We start from the raw sequence: 14,258 nt of genomic DNA on the forward strand, positions 1-14,258 counted from the left end.
TTTAGTAGTTTTTGTTTCATTAAATGCAGAAAAAAGAAAAAAGACTTTTCCTTAATCCTCTTACAAAATGCCAAAAGGTACAGATAAGAGAACCGTTAAGGTGCCGGATCGATACACGTAGTATCTTTAAAATCTTAACGATACCCTCCATCAACAGGAGCAGTCCGATGATCACAGGTCAGACAAACTTACTGGGAGGAGAAAAATGAAATGAATACCCATCATTAAAGCAGAGTCCTACCTGAACTCCACAGCAGCAGCAGGTGATCCATGTCCAGGTAGACGTCTGTCTCTGTCTCTTCTCTGACAGCTGGACTTGTCCTCTCCTCCTCCGTTAACACCACGTCGTGTTTCCATCTTTTATCTCCTCATCAACCAGCTCATTAGCAGCTTCTCAGTACGGAAGCCAATAATAAACCTGATTTTCAGATATCATCCTCGCACACAGTTCACATGTAACCCTTCATTATCACGTGTTCAAGATGTCCATACATACTTCACCTGTCACAGGTGAGACTGGATCCTACAACCCAGAGACAGACACTCAGCAGGGTTTGTATTTTCTTCTCTCACAGTCTGTAGAAACTCTAAAGTTCAAACCTACAGATCTTTATTTCTTATTATAAAAGAGTCCTCCACAGATTCATCATGTCGCTTCTACAACAATTGAAATCTATGCAGCAGAATCAGAGATACTTTAGGCTAAATGCTAAAATAATGCTAACATGCTACAACTACTATGATGATATGATTAGTAGGTATGTTCAGCACTTTCATCAACTTAGTATTTTGAGGCAAATATCGCATGTCAGATAAACTTGCTGCCTTTATGCTGAGTCATAACTGTGTGAACACAGACTTTAATCACATAGTTTTAGATTGTGACTTACACTTCCTGAGGATGTTGTTGTAGCGGACATACCTGGTCTGGCATCAGTCACAAACCATTAAAGAAGTTCATTGTAAGGACATGCAGAGTTATGGACCCAACTTTCTTACTTTCTTACTCTTCCCACCATCAAACTATCATTTTTTTTAGTAACCACAGATAAAGGACCGCACAATCACAACATGGGTCAAAGGGTCATCTCCAGAGGATCAACCAATGCACACTGGGAAAAAACTGGAGAGCATAGGTAGGATCTTTGTCTGTTGATATTTGATTAGATATCTAATGTATGTCTCTGTGTAATAAGTCAGTTGCCAGTCTATCTTATTATCCATCACACAACAGACATTATACACATCCACAATGTCTTTATTATTATCAATATAGACAAAGAACTGCTGTGTAATCCACATTTATTTACTATCAGCTTTAGGGAAAATTTATTGTGTTGTTTGATCAGTTGACCACTTTTATTTGATTCATTTCAGGTTTTCAAGGATCTTTTATGGTCATGGTGGAAGACGGATGTGTAACTATAGAATTAAATAATTCAGAAGTTCCATGAAAAATTACTTTCTTCTCCAAGTTGAAACACAGGAGTGTAAACAAATTAAACTTTTTCTTTGTCTACACTTTTATGTTTTTAAGCCAAGTCAAAAGCAACTGAACCAAAACAGGAGAAGTGCCTCAGAGTAAATATTGTAACTTTTAATTATCACCACATTTTCTGTTTTTGGAGATTTTTTACAGTTTAAGATTCATCTGGTCAACACCAGTCACCTCTAAAGTTATCTTAATGTTAGTACATTGGAGTTTATTTCACATCTACCTGCGTGAGATGCTGGCAGATAAGACGACCTGCCCATGTTCAGTGTGAATGAACATCCATAAATGTGATTTAATCCATAGAAACCTCCTGTTTTTAAGTTTCCTTCAGTATCACAGTGATTCAGTGACAGTTGTGTGAACATCATGATAACCTGCAGTCAGGAGCTGCTCACAGCTAATTCTGCTACTTGTTTATATCCCTCATGGGACTGGATTAATAAGGGTTGAGTTTAAGAGGCTGTTTCACAGAGTAACAGGATGTGTCTTTTACATCTCTATCTGATTAGAAAAATAGAGCTTTGTGACTCTGGGGTTGCCATGGTGACAAGTATAATCTGTAATCTCCTATCTGCTGCTGGTCGGTCAGTGTGTCCTCAGGCTCATGAACTCAAACTTAGACGTGTTCAGTTTACCCTGTCTGTCGGCGTTCGGCATGATTGTCCATCTGTTTTTAAGGAGCAGCTTCAGAGGGTGAAAATCAGAAGTGAAGGTTTCATGATGAGTTCAGAGAAAGTGAGATGAGGAGACGATGTGCAGCTCAGTCCTCCAGCAGCTTCCTGTCAGAGACATTAGAGAGAAAACACATAAAGCTGATGAGGAGAGAAAAGATGATGGACAGGAAACACAACCTCTGCTTAACAGAGGAGAAAAGACTGAGGATAGAGAGTCTCTGTTCAAAAGATGCAGTGGTCACTTCAACTGACATTTTAAAAAGTTCTCTTTAATACATTTGTGCTTTGTCGACTTCCAGAAAGTTCTGCTTTTTGTTTGAGACACGGCTGCAGGTTCAGCCCTGTGTTGGTGTTCAGATGCTCCACTGTCCCACTGTTATTACAGACAGTGAACTAACCACAGATTCTCCACTGTCCCACTGTTATTACAGACAGTGAACTAACCACAGATTCTCCACTGTCCCACTGTTATTAAAGACAGTGAAGTAACTACATTGCTCCATCTATTTTCTTTTTTCTATCTATTTTTCAACATAAAAATGTAGTTCATATAAAAGTTTGTTTTTCTCTGTTATTGAAAATGTTAAGCACAAAAACTGATCATTTAATGGTGAGTTAGTCTTTAAAAGAAATAAATGGACTACCTGTGAGGTAGTGGAATTCAGTTAGCAGCTTGTTAGCTACTACTAGTTAACAGCAGATTAGCCGGTTGTCCAGTCTGAAGATCCTGTTAACGTCCCACACTGATGTTGCAGATCTTGCAGCTTGGGTCTTTCTTGGCGTTGACGGTGGACAGACTCATAAGCTGGTGGCCACTGATCTGTGATACGGTTCCCAAAGACAGATCCACCGGCTCCGTATATATCACCTCCAGGATGACGTCCTGAGCGTGATGAAAAGACAGCGAGCCGTCCTCCCCTTCGGTGCAGGTCAGGAGGCGGTTGCTGGATCTGTCCAGGACCGGCAGCCTCCCTTTACAGAAGACGTCTCCCTTGGAGCCGTCAGGAGCCAGGACCAGGATGATGTAGTGGTAGGACGTGTACATGCAGTAGAAATCCCCAAAGTAGATGTTGGTGTTGTGGTTAAAGAGGACGTCAGCTTGGATCTGTGAAGAAAGTTTAGGTTTAGTCTCCTCATGTTGTTCTGAGCTGTGGTGATGGAGCAGAGGAAGAGCATCAATACTGTCAGGAATCCTGTCAGATGGAAGAATATTTGTTCAATTAAAATGAAGCTATGACAGTTATTATCTATTCTTTACTGTGATAAACTCTCCTCTGTTTGTTAGAAGCTCTGCTTTAAAACCAGAGTGGACACATGCTGGCCTGGAACAGCAAAACGGTTCCACTGATTTATATAAAAGTCTACTGCTCATTATTATTGATCCCTTAATTGTAAATTCTTTTGTTCCTGTCAGGATCCTGTAGGAATGATGACATCACGATGGGGTCTAATCACCAAAGAATCACATCTCTCACTTTTCCTCTCTCATTTTGCACCTGGCAAAATGTTCATTCTTCAAGCAAATGAGTCTTTCCTGATTGAACTTTGTAATTCCCTCAGGCAAAGTCTCCAGGTTTCAGGCGGCTGTCTTAAACAGTGCTGAGGTTTTTTAGAGGCGACTTAGGTCTTAATGAGTAAATCTTGTTTCAACTGTAAGAAAATATAACTCTTATAGTGCCCTGCAGTGCTTTTTAAAACATTAAGGCCACACCTGATGATTATTTTCATTATCAATTCAGCTGCCGATTATTTTCTTGGTTAAACAATTAACCGATGAAATGTTAAATAGTTGTGATAAAAATAGGGTTTCCTGTTATTGTGACATGAAGGTCATGTCCTTAGTTTGCATTTTTTTCTAAAACTTTAAAATACTGAAATTACAGTTTTATGTGACAAAAACATCACTTTGTTTAATGTGTAGTGATTTTATTTTAATGTGGGATGGAATTCACCTTCAAGATGAAAAGTCATTTATTTAGTTGTTAAAAATTGTTATTTTAACAAATATTTCTCATTTCTATGACAGTAAATACATGAAAACTGTGTTGTATTTCACTTCAGACATTTTGAATCTTCCATAAAAGCGTTGCTGTAAAGTCTCAAAATGAAACGACCACGGACGCCCATCGTCTCATCACCTGTCCATGGCTGTACCTGGAAGCGGTAGGGTCCATATGGGGAGTCCTGGGGGGGTTGTCCTGTGTTGAACTCTGTGTTGCAGCTGAAGTAGATCCCCTCCAGTTTGGCGCTGATGGGTGACCCATGGCTGCCGCTGTTGTCTTTAACTGCCGGCAGCATTAGGCGGCATTGAGCGTCTCTGGAAGGATAAGAGGGGCTGTTCACAGCACACACAGGGTTAAAACACACCTGCAGAGCACAGAGCACGGACGTCAGCAGTAAGCGCAGCAGGACACACACCTGTCTTGTTGGAAGTACTCCCTCTGCTGGTTTCTGTAGAAGACAGTGAACGGCAGCATCCTGCCGGCGATGGCCTCGGCTTTCTGCAGCAGCTGGTTCAGATGGACGGAGGAGTAATCTGCAGACACAGGAGCAGGAATTAACTCTTATTCTGGTTTGTGTCTTTTGAGTTTGGATGTCAGATCAGCACATTTTCAGTTTTTTCTTATTGATCAGTGTTTGGTCCAGATGTTCTGCAGCTGTTTTCCCCCCCGACCCGGAGAGGGCATTCCACCCGTTTCCGGCTGAGAACCATGACCTCAGACTTGGAAGTGCTGATCTTCATCCCAGCCGCTTCACACTCGGCTGCGAACCGCCCAAGCGAGAGCTGAAGGTCGGTGCTTGATGAAGCTAAGAGGACCACATCATCCGCAAAAAGCAGAGACGAGATCCTCCCGCCACCGAACCCAAACCCCTCCACCACCCGGCTGGAGGGGTCCATAAAAGTTATGAACAGAACCAGTTACAAAGGGCAGCCCTGGCGGAGTCCAACCCTCACCGGGAACAGGTCCGACTTACTGCCGGCTACGCGAACCAGACTCACACGCCTTTGGTACAGGGACTTGATGGCCGCTAACAAGAGGCCATCCACCCCATACTCCCGGAGCGCCCCCCACAGGGAGCCCTTTGGGACACGGTCGTAAACCTTCTCCAAATCCACAAAACACATGTGGACTGAATTGGCAAACTCCCATACTCCCTCCAGCACCCTAGCGAGAGACCTTACCAGGGAGGCTGAGGAGTGTAATTCCCCAGTAGTTGGAACACACCCTCTGGTCACCCCTCTTAAAGATGGGGACCACCACCCTGGTTTGCCACTCCAGAGGCACTGCCCCCGATGTCCACGCAATGTTGCAGAGGCGTGTCAACCAAGACAGTCCTACAACATCTAGAGCCTTGAGATACCCAGGGCGGATCTCATCAACCCCCGGGGCTCCGCCACCGCGCAGTTGTTTCACTACCTTTTCGGGGCACTTTCCAGCACCTGTCCCAAGGACTCCAAAAAGGGCAGGTAGTCTGAACTGCTGTTCGGCGCATAAGCACCGACAACAGTCAGAACCCGATCCCCGACCCGGATGTGCAGGGACGCAACCCTTTTTGTCCACCGGGGTGAACCCCAACATACAGGCAGAGATCCTGGGGGCCACCAAAAGGCCCACCCCGGCCCTCCACCTCTCCCCTGGAGCAACTCCAGCAAAGAGGAAAGACCAGCCCCTCTCAAGGACTTGGGTTCCGGAGCCGACGCTATGTGTTGAGGTGAGTCCGACTACATCTAGCCAGTACCGTTCCACCTCTTCCACAAGCTCCCGCTCCTTCCCCGCCAGAGAGGTGACGTTCCATGTTCCAAAAACCAGTTTCCATAACCGAGGATCGGACCGCCAAGGCCCCCGCCTTGGTCTGCTGCCCAATCCACATTGCACCGGACCCCGCTGACTCTTCCTGCAGGTGGTGAGCCCACTGGGAGACGAACCCATGTAGCCAATTCGGGCTGGGCCTCCGGGCACTCGCCCACGGGCCCCAACCCCAGGCCTGGCTCCAGGGTGGGGCCCCTGTATCCCTCCGGGCCGGGTACACAGATTCTTGATCGTTCTGCTCATTGGGATCTTCTGAACCGTTCTTCGTCTGGCCTTTCTTCTGGCCCTTCACCTAGAACCAAATGCCCCCGACAACATAGCTCCTAGGGTCATTAGGGCTCTCAAACTCCTCCACCACGGTAAGGTGACGGTACTTTGATTTCATACACATTATTGTAAACAGTTTGATATTAAATCTGAATGAAGACTGGCGTGCTCGCAGTGTGTCCTCATACATAAGAGCTAAGACACTTCACAGAATCTGGGCATGATATTTGATATTTGAGGCTTGTCTGGATGACGACCTGCACTCGAATTAACTTCTAGTAACTTAAGGATTTTAGGAACTTTAGGGGGCATTGAGTTCTCTGTGCGACCTGCAGTGCAGAACTCGATGACCTCGCTCCACTGAGAAACGCTGTAGTCTCCGTCCGGATGTTTGGCAGCCATCTGGACGGCCACCGTGTACTCTGTACGAGGACTCAGGAACCAATGACCTCTCACTGTCATCGGCAAGGGAACCGCCTTCGCCACCAGCTTAGTTGGCACATCCTGAAAAACAAAGACGCAGGATGTGGAGGACAGGAAGGTGGAGAGTATTCTCTTATCCACTGATCACACCGTCAGCTTCAACATGTACAAGTTCTGATCAGACCAGGAGCGGCACAGACATGTCGTCATACCGACCTTGTGTTTGAACTTGTTCTCCTTCTTGTTCTCTTTCTTGTTGAGGTCGATGAAGTAGTGAGTGATCCTCTCTTGGCCTCTGCTGTCAATGTCCCAGCTGATTTTGAATGAATCGCAGGTGATGTTACTGATCCGGATCTGCTGAGGAACTGGCAGGTCGTCCGCATCCCCGATGCCGCTGTCTGCAGACTCTGCACCTGCAAATCACACTAAGTTTAGAGTTTTACTCACTCACATGCATGAACACACGGACAGGTGTACACAGTGGTTACGCAAAGATGGAAGGACTTTGCATTCACAAAAGAAAAACTAGAATTCCCGCCTTGTGGTTGTTTCCTCCACCAACCAGCCAAGTTGCAGGAAACATGATCAAAGTCTCTCCTTCCTGAGTGATGAATAAGGGCCAGAGTTTTGCAGAACATTATGATGTCACAGAGAAGTTGACCTTTGACCTTTTGGATATAAAATGTCATCACTTCATTTTATCCTTTGAGTTAAACTGTGTCATTATTAGTGTATGATTTGTGAGTTATGCCCAAAAGGTGGTTGGTGAGGTCACAGTGACCTTTAACCTTTGACCACCAAAATCTAATCCATTTATCCTTTAGTCTAGTGCATAATCTTCTGTAAACTACATTGTGTGGTATAAGATGCTTTTTGTGTTTTGTTCTTTTCAAGATAAACTCGAACCCGTCTGCGTCTGTAAACAGGAAGCTCTCGACCCCACACAGACCCGCTGCAGCTGAAAGTCGCTGACGTGTTAAGCCGCAGTAAAGTCACATGACTGATGATGTAAGGGGATCACGTCGAACAGCAGTGTGTGTCATTACAGCACTGAGAGGGATTAACCCGTTAAAGGTCAGAGTGCACTGACCCCGACTCAAAGGCCACATTAGATCCATCAAAGGACCTGAATGAAGCTGAAAGCTCAACCTCAGAGAAGCGACTCTGAGCCTCCGAAACAAATCAGATTGTTTTTAAAAACATTGTCTCTATTCATTCATTATTTATTTAATCTGTCACTTCAGTCAGAATGAAGCTGCACTTCCTGTTGTTTGTTGCTTGTTGTTGAAACTCATTTCTTCCTTCGTCATTATTATTACATTTACTGTTTTTATTGTTTGTAATTTTTTCAGGTTTCAGTGTTTATATCATTTTTTAAATGTTGAATTTATTTCCAAGTTCACTTTGTGATGAAATATTTGACAGTTCTCTTTTTAAGAAAGAGAACAACAGAGCGTTCCCACTGACCTTCCTCCTCCTCCTCCTCCCTCCATCCTGTCAGTGAAGGGAGGAGGTGAAGCGTCTACTCGTTTACCATGGGAAGGCAATTAGCCACAGTCAGATTCACCAGAGTGGATCTGCTGCCAAAGTCTAGTCCACACAGAAGAACAGGAAAACAGTTGAGGGACCAGAAAGTGAGACAGCTGGTCAGCTATTCTGCTCTGACACACCAAGATAAAATCAGATGGATCCATCTACCAGTTACTGGACACACGGAGGAACAAACCTTAAGAGGAAGAATCGAGCCAAAGACGTCAAGTTCATCACAACATGATGCAAGAAAACTTTAGATTTTACCTTGTACAGAGACCGCCAGCAGCCTGACTCAAAAAACTCAGTACAAAGGTACAAAGGATATAAGTTGGCTTTTTTCATCTTGAAAGAAATGAGCCCCACCCCCTTCACCTCGAGAGAGACAACCAGTTTTAGTTGATGGGTTTCTACGTATCTATGAAGCATCACAGAGAAAGTTGGAGACAACTAAAGGTTGTCTTTAAACTCATTATTCTGTAAAGTCTGAGTTCATCCCGAACAAACTGAAACACTGAGCTGCTCTGTTTCAGATTTACAGTCTGAAAAATAACTCACTGTTAGTTTGGACACAGGCCAAAATGGAGAGAAAAAGAAGAGTTTACAAATTTTACTCTAACTAACACTCACACTGAAGTTCAAAGTCATGATACTATTGTCATTTCTGAAAACCAAAGTCCAGTTAACGACCCATGAGACATTCACTGGCCACAGGAATCCCAAAGCTGGACTGATGCTAATCTCTGCTGCTGCTGCTGCGTTTAAGGCACTCGTTTAAAAGCCACTCTGTGCTGCTGATCTCGTCTGGAAGAAAGATTTTGCTTCTTCAGACTCGAGGAGTCTTTGGAGGTCTGACACTGACAGCAGCAGGATTCCTGTGAACAACAGAACCAGCAGACCTGGCTCATTTCCTCTTCGCTCTGGTTCCCCTGAACGCCTCAGCCTCCAAATCACAGCAGTGACGGGACACGCTGTAAAACATTTCCTGTATGTTTATATTGTGCGAGCTGCTTTTAACCTCCTCCATGTTTAAACAGTGGAGTGGGTTAAAGACATTACATACCTGAGTGCACATGAAATGTGAATGTTTATTATTTATATTTTATATTTGTGTCCAGTAAAAGTCTCTAGTAACTTTAGCTCCCCTAACCCTGAACACAAGGCCCTCTCTTTAAACCTGGACCTAAATCTAAACCTAAACCTAACCTCATCCTAACTTAAACCGAACCCTAACCTCATCCTACTTCATACTAAAATTTAACAATTCATGTTGTTTTTTTTATCCGCCGAAGGAAGTCGAGTCCCCACAGTGACCATGTAATCAGACTGATGTCCCCACAACATGAGTAATGCAAGTACACGCGCACACACACACACACACACACACACACTGACCTCCCTGGTCACACAGCTTCAGACTCTTCAGCTCCACAGCTGGACTGTTCAGGCTGCTGTGGAGAGGCTCCATCAGATGAAGTGACAGTGAGACGTCAGTGAAACCAGCTGAATGTTCTGCTGTGAAGCTCCGGATAGTTTTCATTCAGACTGATGCCACTGTCTGACTGCAGCTGGCTTTATCACCCTCCCTCTCTCTCTCTCTCTGTGACGTCATGGGCCGACCAAGGAGAGAGAGAGGGAGATTTTCTGTTTCATAAGGATTCAATGAGCAGCTGGTGTATGTCGATGTTTGAGTAACAGGCAGTGCTCCCCTCGGCTTCACTCAGCTTTACGGTGAGTTTCAGCTCAATGTTTGGAAAGAAGTGGTCAGATCCTTTTGCTGATGCCTCCTCATCTACAGCGCCCCCTGGTGGACGCTGGCGTCTACAGATCGATTACATTTCAAACACGTTGTTCATTAACCAAAACTAAGGTCCATATCAAACCAACCTCAAACTCATCAGCTACTTAGAAGCTCTGAATATGTGAGAGTGCCACAGGTGTTGGCTGGACCAGCCCTGTGATCTGGATGCCTTTAAAATGAAAATGTGGTAGTGTGGATGTCGCCTGAGGGGAGCACGAATGTCTGCACGTCGAGACTCTTCAGTCTGGACTGAGGGGGTGGACTCATGATGACACCCCCACATCAGAGCCAGATAATTACCTACAGCAGACGGTTGTGCAGCGTCACAGTCAGAGTCAGGGTCAACAAAACGAGATTCACATTAGAGACAGAGGAGAGTGACGCCAACGCCTGTGGATTAAAACGCAGTCGGGGGGGGGGGGGTGTTTCAGGACGAACTGAAAAGTGAATTAAATGAGCTCTTACATAAAGAGATTAACAACAGAATCCAACCAGCTCAGGAAACTCACACAAACACACACACACACACACACACACACACACACACACAGACAGACACACAGACACACACACACACACACAAACACACACACACACTTGTACTTTTATACTTGTGTGGATTTGAGTGATTGAATGTAATATCTGTTGTGGGTGTTTTATATATTTCATACACTGATGACAATGAATGGCAACAATCAATAGTCCAGAACATAAAAACCATAAATTATAATGAAAAAATAAATGAACATAGAACAGCTGAAGCTCAAATTAGAAAGACTTCCACCATCCTGAACATAATGAGAGATAAAGACCAGATGGACGGAGTCTGGAGGAGTTCTGGGGACTGAAGCTGCTGTGATGGATGTGATGGGCAGTGTTGTGCCACACTTAAAATGAACTAGTTCAAAATTCAGTTCATACAGATGAAAATGAACTAGTTCACGTTCATCTGTTCCATTTTTTTTCATCAATAAAGGCCGATATCTTTTTCAACCTCCTTCTACCCGTCCATCATCATCGCCACTCCCAAACTAAATGAATTATTGTAAACCACTGACACAGACATTAGTTCCATTTAAAATCCGTTTATAAATATGATCTGTCTGAGTCTTCACCTGTTTGTTCATAAAACTGCTTCAAATGCTCAAACAAACTGGCTTCAGCAGCAGCAGTACTACCTGTACCGTACTATTCATACTACTCTCTCAGTACTGTTACTACTGCTGTTCCATGAGTATTCATAAGCACAGGTCCTGTTGGTTATACTACAACATTTAGTTCATGAAAGAAGTCTGAACCAAAGTTCTGGTCTGTGGAAAACAAATAAGAGACCTTCTTACAAGGTTTAAAGGAATTACAGTGAAAGTCTTTAAAAACCAGGTGGTTTGATTTAACAATCAGGGGTCTCCTGGTGATGGATGTGAATTTGGTGCCACCACACTTTATCTTAAAAAACCTTCAGACCATTAAAAACATCAAGACATTTTCAAAATAAAAGATCATAAGAGTGAAGTCATTGAATTATTCCAAATAAAAAATCCGCCAAATTATGTAAAACAACATTTTTCCAAATGACGTGTTGTAGTAAAACCAAGAGGAGAGTATTGATGTGTGAAGTGACTTTGAAGGAAGACATTGAATATTTTTCAGTACCTACATAAATTCTGCAGGTCTGAGTTGGTACAGGAAAACCCAAAACACTGTGTGGGACCTGAACACCCACCAAACCAAACAATCCCTGCTGAGTGCCATAGCCAACCTGAGATATGCAGGAAGAACAACCACCAGCACAGGTGATTTACCATCATGTTGTTCAGTCCACACCACGTTCACACCAGGGAGGGACTGTGGAACCAGAGGCTCCAGTTGGATCTGGTCCCAAAGGATCCAAATATATGAAGGTGTGTTTGTTGCTTTCTTTTATCAATGGATGGCACTGTGAGAACTGATTTCAGGCCCATTCGGTCTATCTTCCATCACAAGAGAAATCAACAGTTTTCATTTTCCTCTCCAGCACCCATGTTGTTTAAACAGCAAATTCCCCTATTCTGTGGTCTGAAGTCAGTGACGCAGTATTTCACTGTTATTTTAACTAGCAGCTAGCTTACCAAAGCAGGCGCAGCTAGCTTACCGAGGTGGGTGCAGCTAGCTTACCGAGGTGGGTGCAGCTAGTTTACCGAGGTGGGTGCAGCTAGCTTACCGAGGTGGGTGCAGCTAGCTTACCGAGGTGGGTGCAGCTAGCTTACCAAGGCAGGTGCAGCTAGCTTACCGAGGCGGGTGCAGCTAGCTTACCGAAGCAGGTGCAGCTAGCTTACCGAAGCGGGTGCAGCTAGCTTACCGAGGTGGGTGCAGCTAGCTTACCGAGGTGGGTGCAGCTAGCTTACCGAAGCGGGTGCAGCTAGCTTACCGAAGCAGGTGCAGCTAGCTTACCAAGGCAGGTGCAGCTAGTTTACCGTGGTGGGTGCAGCTAGTTTACCGAGGTGGGTGCAGCTAGGTTACTGAGGCAGTTGCAACTAGCTTACAGCAGCAGGTCCAGTTAGCTAACCAACCAGCCTAATAGTGGACGTTCCTCATCCTCCCTTGGCAGAGGCAGAGCATGTGCCAGTGACGCAGTAATTAGCCTTCGATACCACGAAAAAATGGGTACCGTCCCGTTTTTTGCCAAATGGCATCGGCTTGGTACCGAAGTATCGGTTCTTGTGACAACCCTATTACAGAGTAAATGCAAGGTGTAATAATCATAAAGAAGAAAATAATGAAATGAGCAGTGTGATGAGTTGGCAGTGGTGGTGATGTTATGGCTATACAGCTAATGATGCTACATTTACGAATGAGATTTGATAGTTAAATATTACTATATTTCGACATCAACCCAGTCATGAGCAGAGTGTTAAGACCGGCCTACTGTGAGTTGCGCTGTAGCTGGAGACCCTGGGCTGGAACCCAGGCGGCTGTGGTTGCCATGGTAACCCTGGAGACGCGGGATCTAGGTGGATTCTCCTGGAGGACAAAACAGTTCTTAAATATAGTGTTGGAATTAAAAATGTATTGTATGTCACTTTCTAAATGTTTATATAATCTAAAATAAATTGGTTATTGGTTTAACCTGTTTTCTTGACTGTTTTTATTTTGTTTTTTTTTTCAACATAATACGAGGGTTAACAGACTTGTTTAACATATGTTGTACAGAACTCTTTCTCTTACCTTGCGGTGTCTTACAGAGAAATCCGAGAAGATTTAATTGTTTTTTCTGTAGAAACGCCATTTTACTTGAGTAATAACGTTACGTTACCCGCCCTGCTCGCGCCTGCTGCACTAGTTTGAGTGACTCCGTGCACTGACCAATGAACACCAAGCTCTACCTACTTGCAAGACACCGATTGGCTCCGGCACCGAAGGTCACCCCGCCCTCTGTCTCCCTACACGCTGGCTACACACAGATCTTCTATAGTCCGACAGTATAGCGGTGTCAAGCCCTGAAAAACAATTTTTTCCTTCAATTTAAATTGGAAGCTAGGCTCAGAAGGCCCATTTGTGTATTCCACCACAGAAGTTAATAATCCGAACAGGATAACAAACTTTGTACTTTTGTTGTATTAGACTGCATTAGTTTTAGATAGGTGTTCCTAACAAACTGCTAAGTGAGCATCTGACTCATTTTTGTAAAACTGATCAGCTGCTGTAACTGTGTTGGCTCCCACTTACTAATGGGAAACATGAAACCTAGCGACTGGTGCAACAGTTTTCAAATCGACTGTATTATTGAATAAATTAAAACAAATGCAAAACATATCAAAACTAGACAACCAGGACGAATGAATGTGAGCCATCACTTAAACAATCTACGATCTTTGCTTCCTATTTTATTCACTCCTCCCGCCACACGGGGCGGTAATCACTATAGTCTATAAAAACCTTCAGCGGTTTATTAAAGCATGAAGCAAACTCCCTGTGAGGTTTATACTGAGTTTGTCAGTCGACTTTCATTAGATTTATGACTTCGAAAATAGTAGTTGTGAGTAAAACTACAGAGATTTAATCCTAACGGCGCTAACAGACCGGAAACTGTCGTTAGTACGAGCTCAGCTAGCTGCCGACTGTACTTTGACGTTTATCCTCGGCTGAGGGAGAGTGAGCAGCTCATTGGGAGCTCTGCTGTGGGTGAGTGGTTTCTCTCTGTGTTTCTGTCGGTGTTTTGTCTCTTTGTGTTTCTGAGTCGATGGTCTGAGAGCTAATGCTAACGTAGCAGCAAGTCG

At 44.2% G+C, this 14,258-nt stretch overlaps 1 protein-coding gene across 3 annotated transcripts; it reads right to left on the minus strand.

Annotated features, from left to right (window-relative positions):
* Nucleotides 1–1,576: 1,576 nt before the first annotated feature.
* Nucleotides 1,577–12,179, minus strand: LOC130162973 (phytanoyl-CoA hydroxylase-interacting protein-like). Of its 3 annotated transcripts, none has more exons than XM_056366903.1 (7): nucleotides 11,762–12,179; nucleotides 6,888–7,084; nucleotides 6,578–6,752; nucleotides 4,588–4,705; nucleotides 4,324–4,504; nucleotides 2,814–3,274; nucleotides 1,577–2,274 (listed from the first exon to the last, which is right to left on the minus strand). In XM_056366903.1, exons 1-6 carry the CDS (start codon nucleotides 11,808–11,810, stop codon nucleotides 2,900–2,902), a joined length of 1,095 nt encoding a protein of 364 aa, XP_056222878.1. In that variant the 5' UTR covers nucleotides 11,811–12,179; the 3' UTR covers nucleotides 1,577–2,274; nucleotides 2,814–2,899. The 3 variants fall into 3 exon arrangements, with proteins under 3 accessions (XP_056222878.1, XP_056222877.1, XP_056222876.1); XM_056366902.1 differs by lacking the exon at nucleotides 11,762–12,179 and adding an exon at nucleotides 9,597–10,375 and having other exon boundaries at nucleotides 4,324–4,486; XM_056366901.1 differs by lacking the exon at nucleotides 11,762–12,179 and adding an exon at nucleotides 9,597–10,369.
* Between the last annotated feature and the right edge of the window lie 2,079 nt (nucleotides 12,180–14,258).

This window comes from Seriola aureovittata, chromosome 21, assembly GCF_021018895.1.
Source record: "Seriola aureovittata isolate HTS-2021-v1 ecotype China chromosome 21, ASM2101889v1, whole genome shotgun sequence".
NCBI classification, from domain to species: Eukaryota; Metazoa; Chordata; class Actinopteri; order Carangiformes; family Carangidae; genus Seriola; species Seriola aureovittata.